Source organism: Pteronotus mesoamericanus, unplaced genomic scaffold, assembly GCF_021234165.1.
Source record: "Pteronotus mesoamericanus isolate MK-2021 breed Mesoamerican mustached bat unplaced genomic scaffold, CSHL_Meso_final scaffold_54, whole genome shotgun sequence".
Classification (NCBI taxonomy): Eukaryota; Metazoa; Chordata; class Mammalia; order Chiroptera; family Mormoopidae; genus Pteronotus; species Pteronotus mesoamericanus.
Window position 1 is genome coordinate 76,383,380 of NW_026555321.1, and position 15,219 is coordinate 76,398,598.

The window sequence follows — 15,219 nt, forward strand, 5'->3', positions numbered from 1 at the left end:
CTGGCCACAATGCTAAGAAACTAGAAATCAATCACAAGAACACAGAAAAACACACAAAGGCTTGGATGCTAAAAAACTTTATAAAAGTGAATAACAAGATCAAGGTCAAAAACAAGGTCAAAGTAGAAATCAAAAGATACTTTGAAACAACTGAAAATGAGGCCACAACAGTCCAAATCTGTGGGACACTGGGAAAGCAATCCTATGAGGAAAATTCATAGCATTATAGTCCTATCTCCAAAAAGCAAGAAAAAGTTTAAGTAAACAATATAACTTCACAGTTAAAAGAACTTGAAAAAGAACAACAAAGCCCAAAGTAAGTAGAAGGAAGGAAATAATAAAGATCAGAGAATAAATAAATGAATTAAAGTCCTAAAAATGATATTAAAAAAATCAATGACAAAGCAAAGTGGGGGATTGAGAAACAACTACTTGAACATAGTAAAAATGTAAATACGGAAAAGCTGAGAGTCCCTGTTATTTGTGTACTTGGACATGTGGACACAGGGAAGAAAAAAATTCTAGATAAGCTCCATCACACGCATGTACAAGACGGTGAAGCAGGAGGTATCACACAGCAAATTGGTGCCACCAATGTTCCCCTTGAAGCTATTAATGAGCAGACTAAGATGATTAAAAATTTTGACAGAGAGAACGTACGAATTCCAGGAATGCTGATTATTGACACTCCCTGGCATGAGTCCTTCAGTAATCTGAGAAACAGAGGAAGCTCTCTTTGTGATATTGCCATTTTAGTTGTTGATATTATGCATGGTTTGGAGCCCTAGACAATTGAATCTATCAACCTTCTAAAATCCAAAAAATGTCCCTTTGTTGTTGCACTTAATAAGATTGATAGGCTGTATGATTGGAAAAAAAGTCCCGACTCTGATGTGCCTGTCACTTTAAAGAAGCAGAAAAAGAATACAAAAGATGAATTTGAAGAGTGAGCAAAGGCTATTATAGTGGAATTTGCACAGCAGGGTTTGAATGAGGCTTTGTTTTATGAGAATAAAGATCCCCGCGCTTTTGTGTCTTTGGTACCTACCTCTGCATATACTGGTGATAGAATGGGAAGTCTCATCTGCCTTCTCATTGAGCTAACTCAGACCATGTTGAGCAAGAGACTTGCACACTGTGAAGAGCTGAGAGCTCAGGTGATGGAGGTGAAGGCTCTCCCAGGAATAGGCACCACTATAAATGTAATATTGATCAATGGGCATTTGAAGAAAGGAGATACAATTATTGTTCCTGGAGTAGAAGGGCCTATTGTAACTCAGATCCGAGGCCTCCTGTTACCACCCCCTATGAAGGAGTTAAGAGTGAAGAACCAGTATGAAAAGCATAAAGAAGTAGAAGCAGCTCAGGGGGTAAAGATTCTTGGAAAGGACCTGGAGAAAACATTGGCTGGTTTACCCCTGTTGGTAGTTTACAAGGAAGATGAAATTCTGGTGCTTAAAGATGAATTGATTCATGAGTTAAAGCAGACACTAAATGCTATTAAATTAGAAGAAAAAGGAGTCTATGTCCAGGCATCTACACTGGGCTCTTTGGAAGCTCCACTGGAATTTCTAAGAACGTCAGAGGTGCCCTATGCAGGAATTAACATCGGTCCAGTCCATAAAAAGGACGTTACGAAGGCTTCAGTGATGTTGGAACATGATCCTCAGTATGCAGTGATTTTGGCCTTTGATGTGAGAATTGAACCGGATGCGCAAGAAATGGCTGATAGTTTAGGAGTTAGAATTTTTAGTGCAGAAATTATTTATCATTTGTTTAAGGCCTTTACAAAATATAGACAAGACTACAAGAAACAGAAACAAGAAGAATTTAAGCACATAGCAATATTTCCCTGCAAGATGAAAATCCTTCCTCAGTATATTTTCAATTCTCGAGATCCAATAGTGATTGGTGTGACTGTGGAAGCAGGTCAAGTAAAACAGGGGACCCCCATGTGCATCCCTAGCAAAAATTTTGTTGACATTGGAATAGTAACAAGTATTGAAATAAACAATAAACAAGTGGATGTTGCAAAAAAGGGACAAGAAGTCTGTGTCAAAATAGAACCTATCCCTGGTGAATCTCCGAAAATGTATGGAAGACATTTTGAAGCTACAGACATTCTTGTCAGTAAGATCAGCCGGCAGTCCATCGACGCTCTCAAAGACAGGTTCAGAGAAGAAATGCAGAAGAGTGACTGGCAGCTTATTGGGGAGCTGAAGAAAGTCTTCGAAATCATCTAGTTTTTCCACATGGGGCAAGAATTAGAGTAATGCAAGAAAAACAAGATTAAAAAATGGAATGGACGTATATGGACACTGATGCACTTAAAGATGGAAGGAAAAAAATAGATGTAAGAAAAAAAAGAAAAAAGAAAAAAAAGAAAAAAGAAAAAAAAGAAAAAAAAGAAAAAATTCAACAAATCCAAGAGCTGGTTCTTTGAAAAGGTAAAGAAAATTGACAAACCTTTAACCAGACACATCAAGAAAAAAGAGAAAGGACCCAAGTAAATAAAATCAGAAAGGAAAGAGGAAAATAACAACTGACAAAAAAGAAATACAAAGGATTGTAAGAAAATATTATGAACAACTATATGCCAAGACACTGGACAACTTTGACAAAATGGACATTGATGAAATGGATAAATTCCTAGAAACACATAATCTTCCAAAACTAAATCAAGAAGAATCAGAGAATCTGAATAGAAAGTGTACACCTAGTGAAATTGAGGCAGTAATAAAAAACAACAACAACAACAACAAAAACTCCCAACAAACAAAAGCCCCGGACTGAATGGCTTCACAGGTGAATTTTACCAAACATATTGAGAAAAACTAAAACCTCTCCTTCTCAATTTACTTCATAAAATTCAGGAGTTTTATGTGTTTGGGAGGGAAGTCTTCCAAACTCATTTTACAAGGCCAGCTTTATCCTAATTCCAAAACCAGATAAACACACTACAAAGAATGAAAATTATAGGCCAATATCCCTGATGAACAGATTCTAACCTCCTCAACAAAATATTAGCAATGCATCAAAAAGATCATACACCATGATCAAGTGGGATTTATTCTGGGAATCCAAGGTTTTTACATTTGCAAATCAATAAATGTGATTCAACTCATAAACAAAATAAAGGATAAAAACTACATGATCATATCAATAAATGCAGAGAAAAACTTTTGATAAAATCCAGCACCCATGTATGATAAACATTCTTAGCAAAGTGGGAATAGAGGAAAATACCTAAACATAATAAATGCCATATGACAAACACACTGCCAGTGTCATACTCAATGGGCAAAAACTACAGGAGTTACCCTTAAGATCAGGAACAAGACAAGTGCCCACTTTCACCTCTCTTATTTAGCATAGTACTAGAAGTCCTAGCCACAACAATCAGACAAGAAGAAGAAAAAAAAAGACATCTAAGTTGGAAGGGAAGAAGTAATACTGACTTTATTACAGATGTCATGATATTGTACATTGATAATCCCAAAGATTCCACCAAGAAACTATTAGAACTGATAAATGAATTCAACAAAGCAGGAGGATACAAAATTAGTATCCAGAGATCAGCTACATTTTTATTTGCCAACAATAAACTAACAGAAAGGGAAATTAAGGAAACAATCCCTTTCACAATTGTTTCAAAAAAGAATAAAATACCTAACCAAGGATGTAGAAGACCTGTACTTGGAAAATCATGACACTGAAGAAAGAAATTAAAGAAGATACAATTGGTGGAAGCACATACCATGTTCATGGGTAGGAAGAATTAACATCATTAAAATATCCATACCACACAAAACAATCTATAGACTCGATGCAATTCCTATCAAGATTCCAATGACATATTGCACAGAACTAGAGCATATATTTCAAAAATTTGTATGAAGCCATAAAAGGCCCTGTGTAGCAACAGTGATTCTAAGAAAGAATCATTCTACCTAATATCAAACTATAGTATAAAGCCATGGTAACCAAAACAGCATGGTACTGGCATAAAAGCAGATACATAGATCAATGGAACAAAATAGAGAGCCCAGAAATAATTCCACACTTTTATAGTCAATTAATATTAGAGGAAACAGGCACGTAAAATGGGCTAAAGATAGTTTATTCAATAAAAGGTGTTGGGAAAATTGGACAGATGTACAGAAAAATTAAACTAGACCATTTTCTTATACTACCCTCAAGAATAAATTCAAAACTGATCAAAGACTTTAATGTTAGACTTTAAACTATGAAAATCCTAGAAGAAACCATATCTTGGACATGGCTTGTAGCAATTTTTTATCACATGTATCTCCCATGCAAGGAAAAAAAAAACCATAATCAAATGGGACTAAAGACATCAGACTAAAAATTTTTCCACAGCAAAGGAAATCATCAATGAAATAAAAAATACAACCCACAGAATGGGAGAACATATTTGCTCATACATCTGATAAGGGGTTAACTTTATAAAGTACTTACAAAACACAACACCAAAAATCAAACAACACAATTAAAAAATGGGCAATTGATCTGAATAGACACTTATCCAACCAAACAGGACATAAAGATGGCCAATAGCCCTGGCTGGTGTGGCTCACTGGATTGAGCATAGGCCTGTGAACCAAACGGTCACATGTTCAATTCCCAGTTTAGGGCACATGCCTGGGTTGCAGGCCAGGACCCCCGCAGGGGGTGAGTGAGATGCAACCACACATTGACGTTTCTCTCCCTCTCTTTCTTTCCCCTTCCCCTCTCTAAAAAATAAATAAATAAATAAAATCTTTATTTAAAAAAAAGATGGCTAAAAGACATATGAAAAGATATTCAATGTCACTTATCATCAGAGAAATGCAATTTAAAACCACAGTGAAATACCATCTCATACCTGTCAGAATGACTATCATCAATAAATCAACAAACATGAAATGCTGGCAAGGATATGGAGACAGGGGAACCGTTTTACACTATTGGTTGGAATGCAGATTGGTATAGCCACTGTGGAAAGCTATGGAGATACATAAAAAAATTAAAAAGAATGTGCCTTTTGACCGAGCCAAACCACTTATGGGAATATATCTGAAGGAACCCAAAACACTAATTTGAAAAAAACTAAGTACCTTTATGTTCATTGAAGTGTTATTTACAACTGCCAAGATTTGGAAACAGCCCAAGTGTCCAACAATAAATGAGTGGATAAAACAACTATGACACATTTACACAATAGAATAGTACTTTGCCATAAAAAAAGAAGAAAATTTTACATTTTGTGACAGTATGGATAGACCTGGAGAACATTGTGCTAAGTGAAATAAGCTAGTCAGAGAAAGACGAATACCATATTATTTCACTGATATGTGAAATCTAATAAACAAACTGAACTAACAAGGAAAATGGGGACAGACTCACAGATAGCAGGTGACAGAAAAATGTGGGGGGTGGGTAGAAAGAAGAGGGATTGAGCAAAAAAAGAAAAATGACTCACTGATATGGACAACAGTGTGGTGATTGCTGGGGGAGTGGGGTATAAAGGGACTAAATGGTAATGGAAAAAATATAATGAAAATTAATTAAAAATAAAATGAAATAAAATGTAATGCATTCCAGATGGAATCCTGTAACTAAAGAAAAACATTAGAAGAAACCTAAGGAATCTGAATGAACTGTGGACTTTAATAAAAATATATCAGTATTTGTTTATATTACCTATGACAAATTTACTATGTAAATGTAAGATATTAATAACAGGGTAAACTGAGTGTGGAGTGTTGAAAATTCTTTGTATTTTCTTTTCAATTTTCTATAAATCTAAATTTGTTCTAATGTAACAAGTTTATTTTTAAAAAACTGAATAAAATGGTGATCGCCATGATTTTATATTGGTTTCTTTTTCTTTGATTTTTTACTTTTTCTCTCTCCTGAAGGAATGTGTTAGCTCCCTGTGAGTGAGAATTATTTCTTTATTATTCAGTGAGTTATATATTGACACAATCAGGTGATTGATAAATATATAGTGAATGAAATATTGAAACGCCCTCCCACCTCAAACTAGATTGCTCCCTTAGTCTAAGAAATAATTTTCTTACCTCTTGTAGATTTTGCCTCCTTATTTTTTCTTCTTCTTTCCAAATAATCTTCACAGTTTTTATATTCAGCTGCCAAACAGCTCTTGTACTAACTTCAGAGAGAAAGCTTTAGTTATCAGCCCTTGGCCTACTGGTTTTAAAATATACCCTTACTTTTTCCACAAAGAACATATGATTAGAGTTGAATTAACAGTAATCTGTATCGCCACCTACCATTGTGTATAGTTGTGTTGGGAAAATTCTTTGGGCTCTATATAGCTGGAGAATAGTGGAAATAGAATTCAACTAATGAAGTCTTGCTCCAGAGCTCAAATTTTAACAAGTACATGCCAATTACATGAAATAGTTTGGGGTTGATATTATTATAATAATCTTCTGAAAATACAAAGGGAATTAAAGTTCTTGGCTTTTTCTTTTTTATATTTTTTCCTTTGGGAATGTTACGTGTCTTGGGTATTGAAGGACTGTCTTGATTATTCAACTTTCTATTCTGATGTGAATCTTATGTGATGCCTACTGTCCATCGGTGTGTTTAAGTACTCTAAATTTGTAGTGCGATGTATATAAACAGAAAAATGATTTCTCTCCTATAGCTTTTGAAATAGAATTCTTAATGCCTGTCCTCTATCTGTTTCTCCATTGAGGGAAAATTCTTGGCTGTTTTCTTTTTCCTATCCAACTTTCCTTCACATTCTAAGTGTTTCTCGTGATTTTTTTAGCCCCTCATCTCCAGAGAATTTGGATTCACATGAAATACGATTTGCACATCGTGTCTTCGTTTTATAACTCAGTGGAGAGTACTTCCCTCTGTTTTCACGGAGAGCCTTGTCTTGAGTCTAGCCCCACTGTGGCTCCCGGGCCCAGCCAGCATCAACCCCTTCCTATGTCCTTTATATCATGGTGGATTTCTGCTGCTGTTGCTAGTCTACACATTGCCTCATTCCTCTGTTTAGATGTTCTCCAAATTCTTGATTAAATCCTCTGCTTGAAATAACCAAAAATAGTTCCTATTATCTAGACCTTGACAATCACAGCTACTTATCTGTATTTCGAGTTTTCCTGGGCTCTTAATAAATGCCGTTGTAATTTTCATTGTAGAAGCCAAGTAAATATTTGTTCATAAGAATAATAAATTGGATGAGAAAAGATTATAAGAATAGATTAATTATTCACTACAGAGACCATAAAATAGTAAGCCCTTAACTGGAGAAAGAACATCTCTGTCCAAAACTATATGTCAAATATCTTGGAATGTAACTGTAATACTTATTATTTTGTTTAACTCATAATAATTGGTATTATAACCCTTTCAACATAACCTTCTTTGGTAAGTCACTCTCTCTCCCGCTTCTTCCTACCTTCAACTTACACACATTTTTACTGACTCTGACTGTGGGGTCTAAAGTTAGCTTTGGCCAATATTATCATCTTTTTCTTCTTTGAGATCTTTTCCAATATGAACAAATTTAACTGCAGGGCCAGCCTTTGGTAAAGTGAGTGAGGTCACATTTGAAATGGATACAGCCACTTTCAGTTTACTGACTTGAGATCTCTTAAAAATATTCAGGACAAAAATATATCTAAATCTATTACGTTGATTGGAGCTGTAAGGTTTGCTTTATTTGTATGTAATTGCTATTTACCTGGGCAACTGCTCACACAAAGTCACATATGGTGTCATAAACAATCACATATGGCATCATAAAAAAATCCAAGAAAGTAAAAAGGAACAAATTGCTAGTTAGCACAGAAGTAATTAGATGAGATATAATTTTTGGCATGAAAATGTTAACATAAAGCATCCAGGAAATATTTATAATCTCTAAAGTGTTTATTTCACACTGACTTGATGTTGAAGTTGTTGTAAAAAGTGTTTTATATTCTTTACAAAATTATATTTTGATGATCAGGTATAGAATATTTTATATTATCTAATAATCATTGGTAAAATATTTTTATTTTCACAGCATGAATCAGCTTGTATTTAACAATAAAAATATTTAACTGAAATATTCATAGGTTGTCAAAATGAGAGCATGCATAGTTTTTTTTATTGTCAATATTTATTTTTTATTTTTTATTTTTTCTTTCTTTCTTTATTTTTAAATACATTTGTCTCTGCCTACCTCCCACCACTTTCTCTTGCCCCCTCCCTTCTTCCCTCCCTCTGCTTTTAAAGTAATGTAACTCAAATACTATATCAGAGACAGAAAGCCATAATTATAATATTTATAAATAAATATATATTGAATATCTAATGTACACATAGCCTTCTCTTGGATTAACAAGTCACACTAGAGGTTGTTTTTCCCTGTAGAATTTATATTTAAGATGATAGCACCTATACAACACCAGTAATAGTGCTCATACAATACAAGTTGTTATATATAGTGTGCAGTATGAGGTATTATATACAGCATACAACATAAGGTACCACTAGATGCTAGTAGTAGACAATATGTAATATATGCTTTATTTTGATATCTTTACACTTTGTCCCTATAATTAATCATGCTCCACATATTTATTCAAGGAATGTGAAGTATTATGCTTATTTGGTAACAAATAACTGAACACATCAAATGAAATTTAAAAACTTGACTCTTTTTCTAAATTAAAACCCTTTAAGATTATATATAAATAATGGACAAGAGGTCTGCACTTTTTTTTCTACTTTGTTACTCTGGACTTAATAACAAAGATCATAACATTTCTCTGACATTTTTCTTTATCAATAATTGGAATAAGGTTATATACCTCCTAGTAATATCCACTTGAGTGTGACAATTGGTTTAGAAAATGACTAAGAATTTCTTTTCGGTTTCTTGCACAAAGCAATATCAAATAGAAAGTATCCATTGTTACTGTTAGTGATTTCCTTTACAATGTCATATTTGTTGTTATTAAATACTTTTGTGCTTCCTGCACTGTAATGAAGTGAGATGGTCAGTTCTAGCAGTGAACAGAAACACTGCTGGTCGTAGATTTTTCAGACATGCATGCTATGTGTTTGAGACATCTTTATTGGGTCTCTAGTTTACAAAGCTAAGGTAGGAACAGAGAAAGCAGCATAGCTGTAGTGATTTCCCAGACCAGTGACCTGACACAGTGTTGCCCCAATCAATCCGTCAACATGTCTTTCCCATGCTTCCTCTTTCTCTCACTACGTTGCAGTTGTTAAGCAGCGCTGTCTGGGGGTGTGCTGCCCTTGGTTGCTATGGAGCCAGGGCAATAATAAATATGGAAGGAAAGCTTTTTTCCTTCCTCTTATTACTAGCAAACATTAACTCACTGTACTTAGCACTTCAAATATAACTAAGGCAAGAAGAATGACACTAAGGGAATTTCAAAGACATATGAGCCTAGTGTCTTTAATACTCCATCTGAGCAGGGAGCCCAGCCAGCTTCCCTTATTCTCACCTACTTATCACCTGCTTTTCAAATGAAATGTTTGTGAAAATTACAATCAATAGTTTTCTCCAATGCTCTTTCATTTGAAAGTATTATCTGTAAGTTCGCATACCCTAAATCAACACATTCTTCCAAAATTTCTATCTGAACATAAACCATTTCAATTTTATGTCTGAACTGAATAGCCTATAGACAACCTGAATATATTTCTACTCATTTAAAGAGAGTTTAAATTTCCTTGTCACTAAACCATTGCTGTGAGGTAACAAAAGATGCATATGATTTTAGATGTCCTTGGATAAAATGCAATTTTAGTATGGAAGCTATAAAAATAGACTGGCCCAGAACTATTTTTATTATATTGTCATCGATGTGTTTACCCCATTCCAGACAATTTCTTTGGGTTAAGATGGCCCATGTGGTTTGGAGACAAATAGGGGTGACAATGAGACCTGAGCCTGGACTCTTGAGTGTGTGCACAGAGAGCTTCCCCACAGAGTTTGTTTTTTGTTTTGCTTTTGTCATTCAGATACCAGGTCCCAGGAGTTTCCTTAGGAACTTTGTTGGAATAGAAGTAGAAAAGTAGGACTAGAGAAAAGTTTAAGAAGACAAAATAGAAAGAAAATAAGTTTACACTTTGCCAACAGTCATTCTTATGCAAAATATTTTCAGTAATTTCCATATAAGTAAGATGGGAAATAGTTTCCAAATAAAGTGCATGCACTCATAAAATACATGTATCATGCATAGTTTTATAAATATCGTATAGTTTGTACAATTGTCATCTCTTCAATGTTTTTGTGCAGGATAGATTTCTCTGAAGGCTGAGATTTAAAGTCATTAGGAAGTAATAGAAGAAGCATAAATTTTCTTCATGTATTAAGCAGCATATAAGGCAAACTATTTTCTTCCTACTCATTTAATGTATTATATTTGAGACATACACATCTATTTTCAAGTATTTCAAATTACCAGACGCCCAAAGAAACTACTGTTTTCCCATGGCAGTACAGCTGTGTTTTTCCCTGTGCAAACCTTAGTTACCAAAGAAATGCTCGCTCAGCCTTATCTGGTGTCCCAATGATGATGCTAATGGTATCAGAGTATTTATACTGTACTCAGTGAGCATCACAGGAGATGACATTTAAATTCAGAATGATGTCAGTGAATGACTCACGCAATAGGCTAAAATGACAGTTTATGGAGGAAATAGCATAAGTTGTTCTAAAATATTTACTTCTTAGATTTATGTTGGGCAAACGTGATAATATCCCTTAACAGATATGTAGTAACTGTTTGCTCCAGCTGCAAATCTAATGTGGGATAATAATGTTTGTTTTTCAGATTTTGACAATTCTTTTTATATAAGATAATCTTATACAGAATTCTTAAAAATGAGGAAAGGTGTTATGATTTCCCTCTCTTCCTTCAAAAATTCTACTAAAATCTGTGCACTATTTACAAATTAGACATCCATGTAGCTGTGCTTTGTAATGTCATGAAGTTACAATAAATCTGTGCATTAGTTATTTTAGTCAAATTTGATTATACAAAATATTATCCAAGGGGGAAAATTGAGACAACTGTAATAGAACAGCAATAAAAAAGAAAATATCTTGAGATAATTAAAAATATTATCCTCTGAATGAAGGTATTTTAAACACTATAGCTCTTCCTAAATAAACATGGAGATGTTCTGTACTGCACTATCCTGCCTCAAATATATCATAACTGCATATACAAAATCTGCTAACACATTTTCAGCCTATCCCTGGCCAGCATGGCTCAATTGCTTGGAGCATCATCCCATAACCGAAAGTTGCCAGCTGCATTCGTGGTCAGGGCACATGCCCAGGTTGCAGGCTCTGTCCCCAGCTGTAGGGGGTTGGGAGTAAGGCAGCTGATTGGTGTTTTCCTCTCACATTGATGTTTTTCTCCCTTCCCCTTTCTCTCAAGTGAGAATAAAATAAACCTTAAAAAAATATTTTTGGTCTGTAAAATATGTCTTTTTCTCTTCTCTCCCAATATTTGAATTGAATATGTTTTATTAATGTGCAATGACTCATTTTATAGGTATAATTTTCATAATTGAAGTAAGATAGGGGGCCATTCAAATATGAAAATATGATTAGGGCCTCAGTAAACATATAATTACATTTGATGTGTTCATTAACCTTGCTCATTTGACAAAGTCAATGATGATTTCTGTAGTATGACCAATGAGAGAACTATAGAAACTGCTGGCAAGACTACTGAGATGTTCACGTTGTGAAGGTTTTATTTTTATTTGTTTCTTATCATGGTAAGCAATAAAATGAGTTTGAAACACTCTAATGTTATCAATATTGTTAGCAGAATGACTAGAAAAAAGTACTGTGTTACCTATTATGCTGACTAAATTTGGGCCTGAGGAATTTACATATGCTATTTATTTTTTCAAACCTTCCTTATGTGCTTTTTTTCTCTTTTATAATTTATTTATTTATTGTGAGCATTTGTTTTCTTATTCATTTGGGAGTTTCTGGAGCTAAAGCGCTTTATCATTTTCATTTCAACATTGAACACTTTATGTCATATAATGTGGTATTTTGAACATGGTAGAGACTTGCACGTTTGTTGCACTGATGTGAACTCTATATTCTTTGATCTCAAGAAGAAAATATGCATAAGTAAGTAATCTACATGAGTGTAGTTTAACCAGTTTATATAGAAACTTTTTACTCCATTTCATCTTGTTTTCTGGCACCTGCGTGGACGTGATATTCTATCTCCCTCTTGGAATGTGGACAGTGAGGTGGTGCTGTGTAGCTGGTTTCTATATTTAAACATATATCTGGAACCTAAAAGGTGGTGATTATCATCTTAAAATTGCTGAGAGTCAAATGTGCTTTTAAAATATTTATTAAAAATTCAGCCCTGGCTGGTGTGGCTCGGTGGATTGAGCACCAGAATGTTAAGCAAGGTTGTCGCTGGTTTGATTCCCAGTCAGGGCACATGCCTGGGTGGCAGACCAGGTCCCACGACAACACATTGATGTTTCTCCCCCTCTTTCCCTCCCTCCCTTCTCAAAGAAACAAACAAACAAACAAACAAATAAATACAATTTTTTAAAAGTAAAATATTTATTAAAAATTAAATAAAAACCAATAGACTCTCTGGAAAATGGCCCCCTGGAAAGAATGGAAAGTTCCCTTACACATACAGTTTTACTAGCCAATAGGTCATGAGGAGGACTCCCCCCAAAAATGTGGAATTGATTTATAAAATGTGGTGTTATTTATTCTTTCATGTTTAAACTTCAGTCACCTAAAAACTACTCTTGATTTGATGCAATACACCTATAGAGACTTTTTTTTTCCATTGTTCAAAATAGGTTTTGAACTTGTTGATGATGATGTCTTTAAGTGCTTCTGCTGTTTTTTATTTCACTTGTTCCACATCAGCAAAACTATTCCCTGTGAGGACTTTTTTCATCTGGGGAAACAAAACAAAAAATTGCTCAGTGTGAGATCAGGTAAATAGGGAGGGTGGGGCATGGGGGTTATGTCATTTTTCATGAAAAACTGCTGAACACTTAATGTGGTGTGGGCAAGTGTACTCCTAAATACCCATCATGAAATGGAGAAACACCTTGAATGAGTCTGCAAAAAAAAAAATTCACTGAAGCCAAACACAGCCTCTCACAACTCCAGCTGATACACCGATACAGATGGGTTTGTAGAACACTCACCTAGTAGGGGGAGGCTGTACTACAAGGGGCCTGCCATCCAGATGACAATTACGTTTTAGGTGGTCCCCACTCGCATATATTAGCTGTTGTAATTGAGCAAGTCACTGAACTTTTAAATGTTTTCAAATTCTCATTTTTAAAATAAAAAGTAGTAAATTTTATGTTGTTTACTTCACAGGCTTTATTTTATAAAGATAAGGCTACATTGTAACTCATACCACTTGGTAACACATTATTCATTTATATAAACATGGATCATTAAATATACAGCTAAATGAAAAACTTTTAGTAGAAACAAATTAACAAATCATAATTATATATTGGTAAGATAAAATGGTCTAATATTCACTAGAGAATATATTGTCATATTGAGTTATTGTTAAAATATTTTAACAATGTTACATTATATGTCACTGTCATCTCTGAAAGTGCAGTGTTTAAAAAACCATTGCTGTGTATGTAGGTTAATTAAGAATAATAGCAACATTCAAGACAAACTGGGTGGAACCCCTGCTCTGATACAGCTATCTTTTACCATGTTGCTCTAGTTTTGTTTTGTTTTGTTTTGTTTTGTTTTAATTTTAGAAACAGAGAGGAAGAGGAAAGGGAGGAAGAAGAGAGAGAGAGAGAGAATAAGAAAGATATCAATTTGTTGTTCCACACATTTAGGCATTCATTGCTTGATTCTTCCATGTACCCTGACCAGGGATCAAACCCAGAACCTTAGTGTATCAGGATGATGCTCAACAAACTGAGCTATGGGACCAAGGATTCTTTTTTTTCCCTTATTTTTTCAGGTGTATTGTATTTTTTTTATTTTTACTTAATTTTTTTGGGTGACATCAGTTAATAAAGTTACATAAGTTTCAGGTGCAAAATTCTATAATGCATTATCTGTACAAGTATGTTGTAATGTGTATTTACCACCCAAGTCAAGTGTCCTTCCATCACCGTTTATCCCCTTACACCCTCTTTGACCTCTCCCTACCTTACTTTCCCTCTGGTAATCACCATTCAGTTGTCTGTGTCAATGAGATGGTGGTGGTGGTGGTGCCTAAATCCTTTTCCTTTTTGCATCCAGTTCTGTAACACACCTCCCCTTTGACAGCTGTCAATCTGTTCTCTATATATGAGTCTGTTTCTATTTTGTTTGTTACTTTATTTTTGTTCATTAGATCCACATATGAGTGAAATCATATGTCATTTGTCTTTCTCTTACTGCCTTATTTCACCTAACATAATGTTCTCCAGGTCCATCAATGCTGTCTTAAAGGGTAAGCTTTTCTTCCTCTTCTTCTTTCTTTTTCTTTCTCCTCCTCCTTCTCCTTCTCCATCTCTTCTTTCTCCTTCTTTTCTTCTTTTTCTTTCTTCTTCTTCTTCCTCTTCCTCCTCTTTCTTCTTCATCTCCTTCCTTCTTCTACTTCTTCTTCTTTATAGCTGAGTAGTATTCTATTGTATAAATGTACCATAGCTTTTTAATCTACTAATCCATTGGTGGACACTTGGGCTATTTTAAGTAACGATGAATATGCAACATGGGTGGCATATATTCTTTCAAATTAGTGTTCTGGGTATTTTCTGATATATTTCCAGGAGTAGAATCACTGGATCATAAGGCAATTCCGTTTTTAACTCTTTGAGTTACCTCCGTACTGCTTTTCGCAGTGGCTGCACCAAGCTGCATTCCCTGAAAAAGGCAAAAGGGTTCCCTTTCCCCCACATCTTTGCCAGCACTTGTTTGTTGAGTACTAATGACAACCATTCTGACAAGTGTAAGATGGTATTTCACTGTGGTTTTAATTTGCATTTCTCTGATGATTAGTGATGCTGAGCATAATTCATATGGCTATTGGCTCTTGGCCATATGAAATATGACCTCTTTTGAAATGGGTTTTTTCTCCATTTTTAATTGATTTTTTTTGGTGTTGAGTTTCATATGTTCTTGATAAATTTTGGATATTTTGGATATTAATCTTTTATCAGATGTATCATTGG

At 34.5% G+C, this 15,219-nt stretch overlaps 2 protein-coding genes across 2 annotated transcripts in view; both read left to right on the forward strand.

Moving 5' to 3' along the window:
• Positions 1–15,219, forward strand: part of SNTG1 (syntrophin gamma 1) — a 576,561-nt gene that overhangs the window by 321,446 nt on the left and 239,896 nt on the right. The gene's annotated exons all lie outside the window — the stretch shown is intronic.
• LOC129088492 (eukaryotic translation initiation factor 5B-like) lies at positions 396–2,325 on the forward strand (the record flags this gene model as incomplete). The annotated part of the gene is given in 1 exon segment (XM_054595867.1): positions 396–2,325. A coding segment is annotated over 1 exon segment (1,848 nt), but the record flags the coding sequence as incomplete, so codon positions are not given.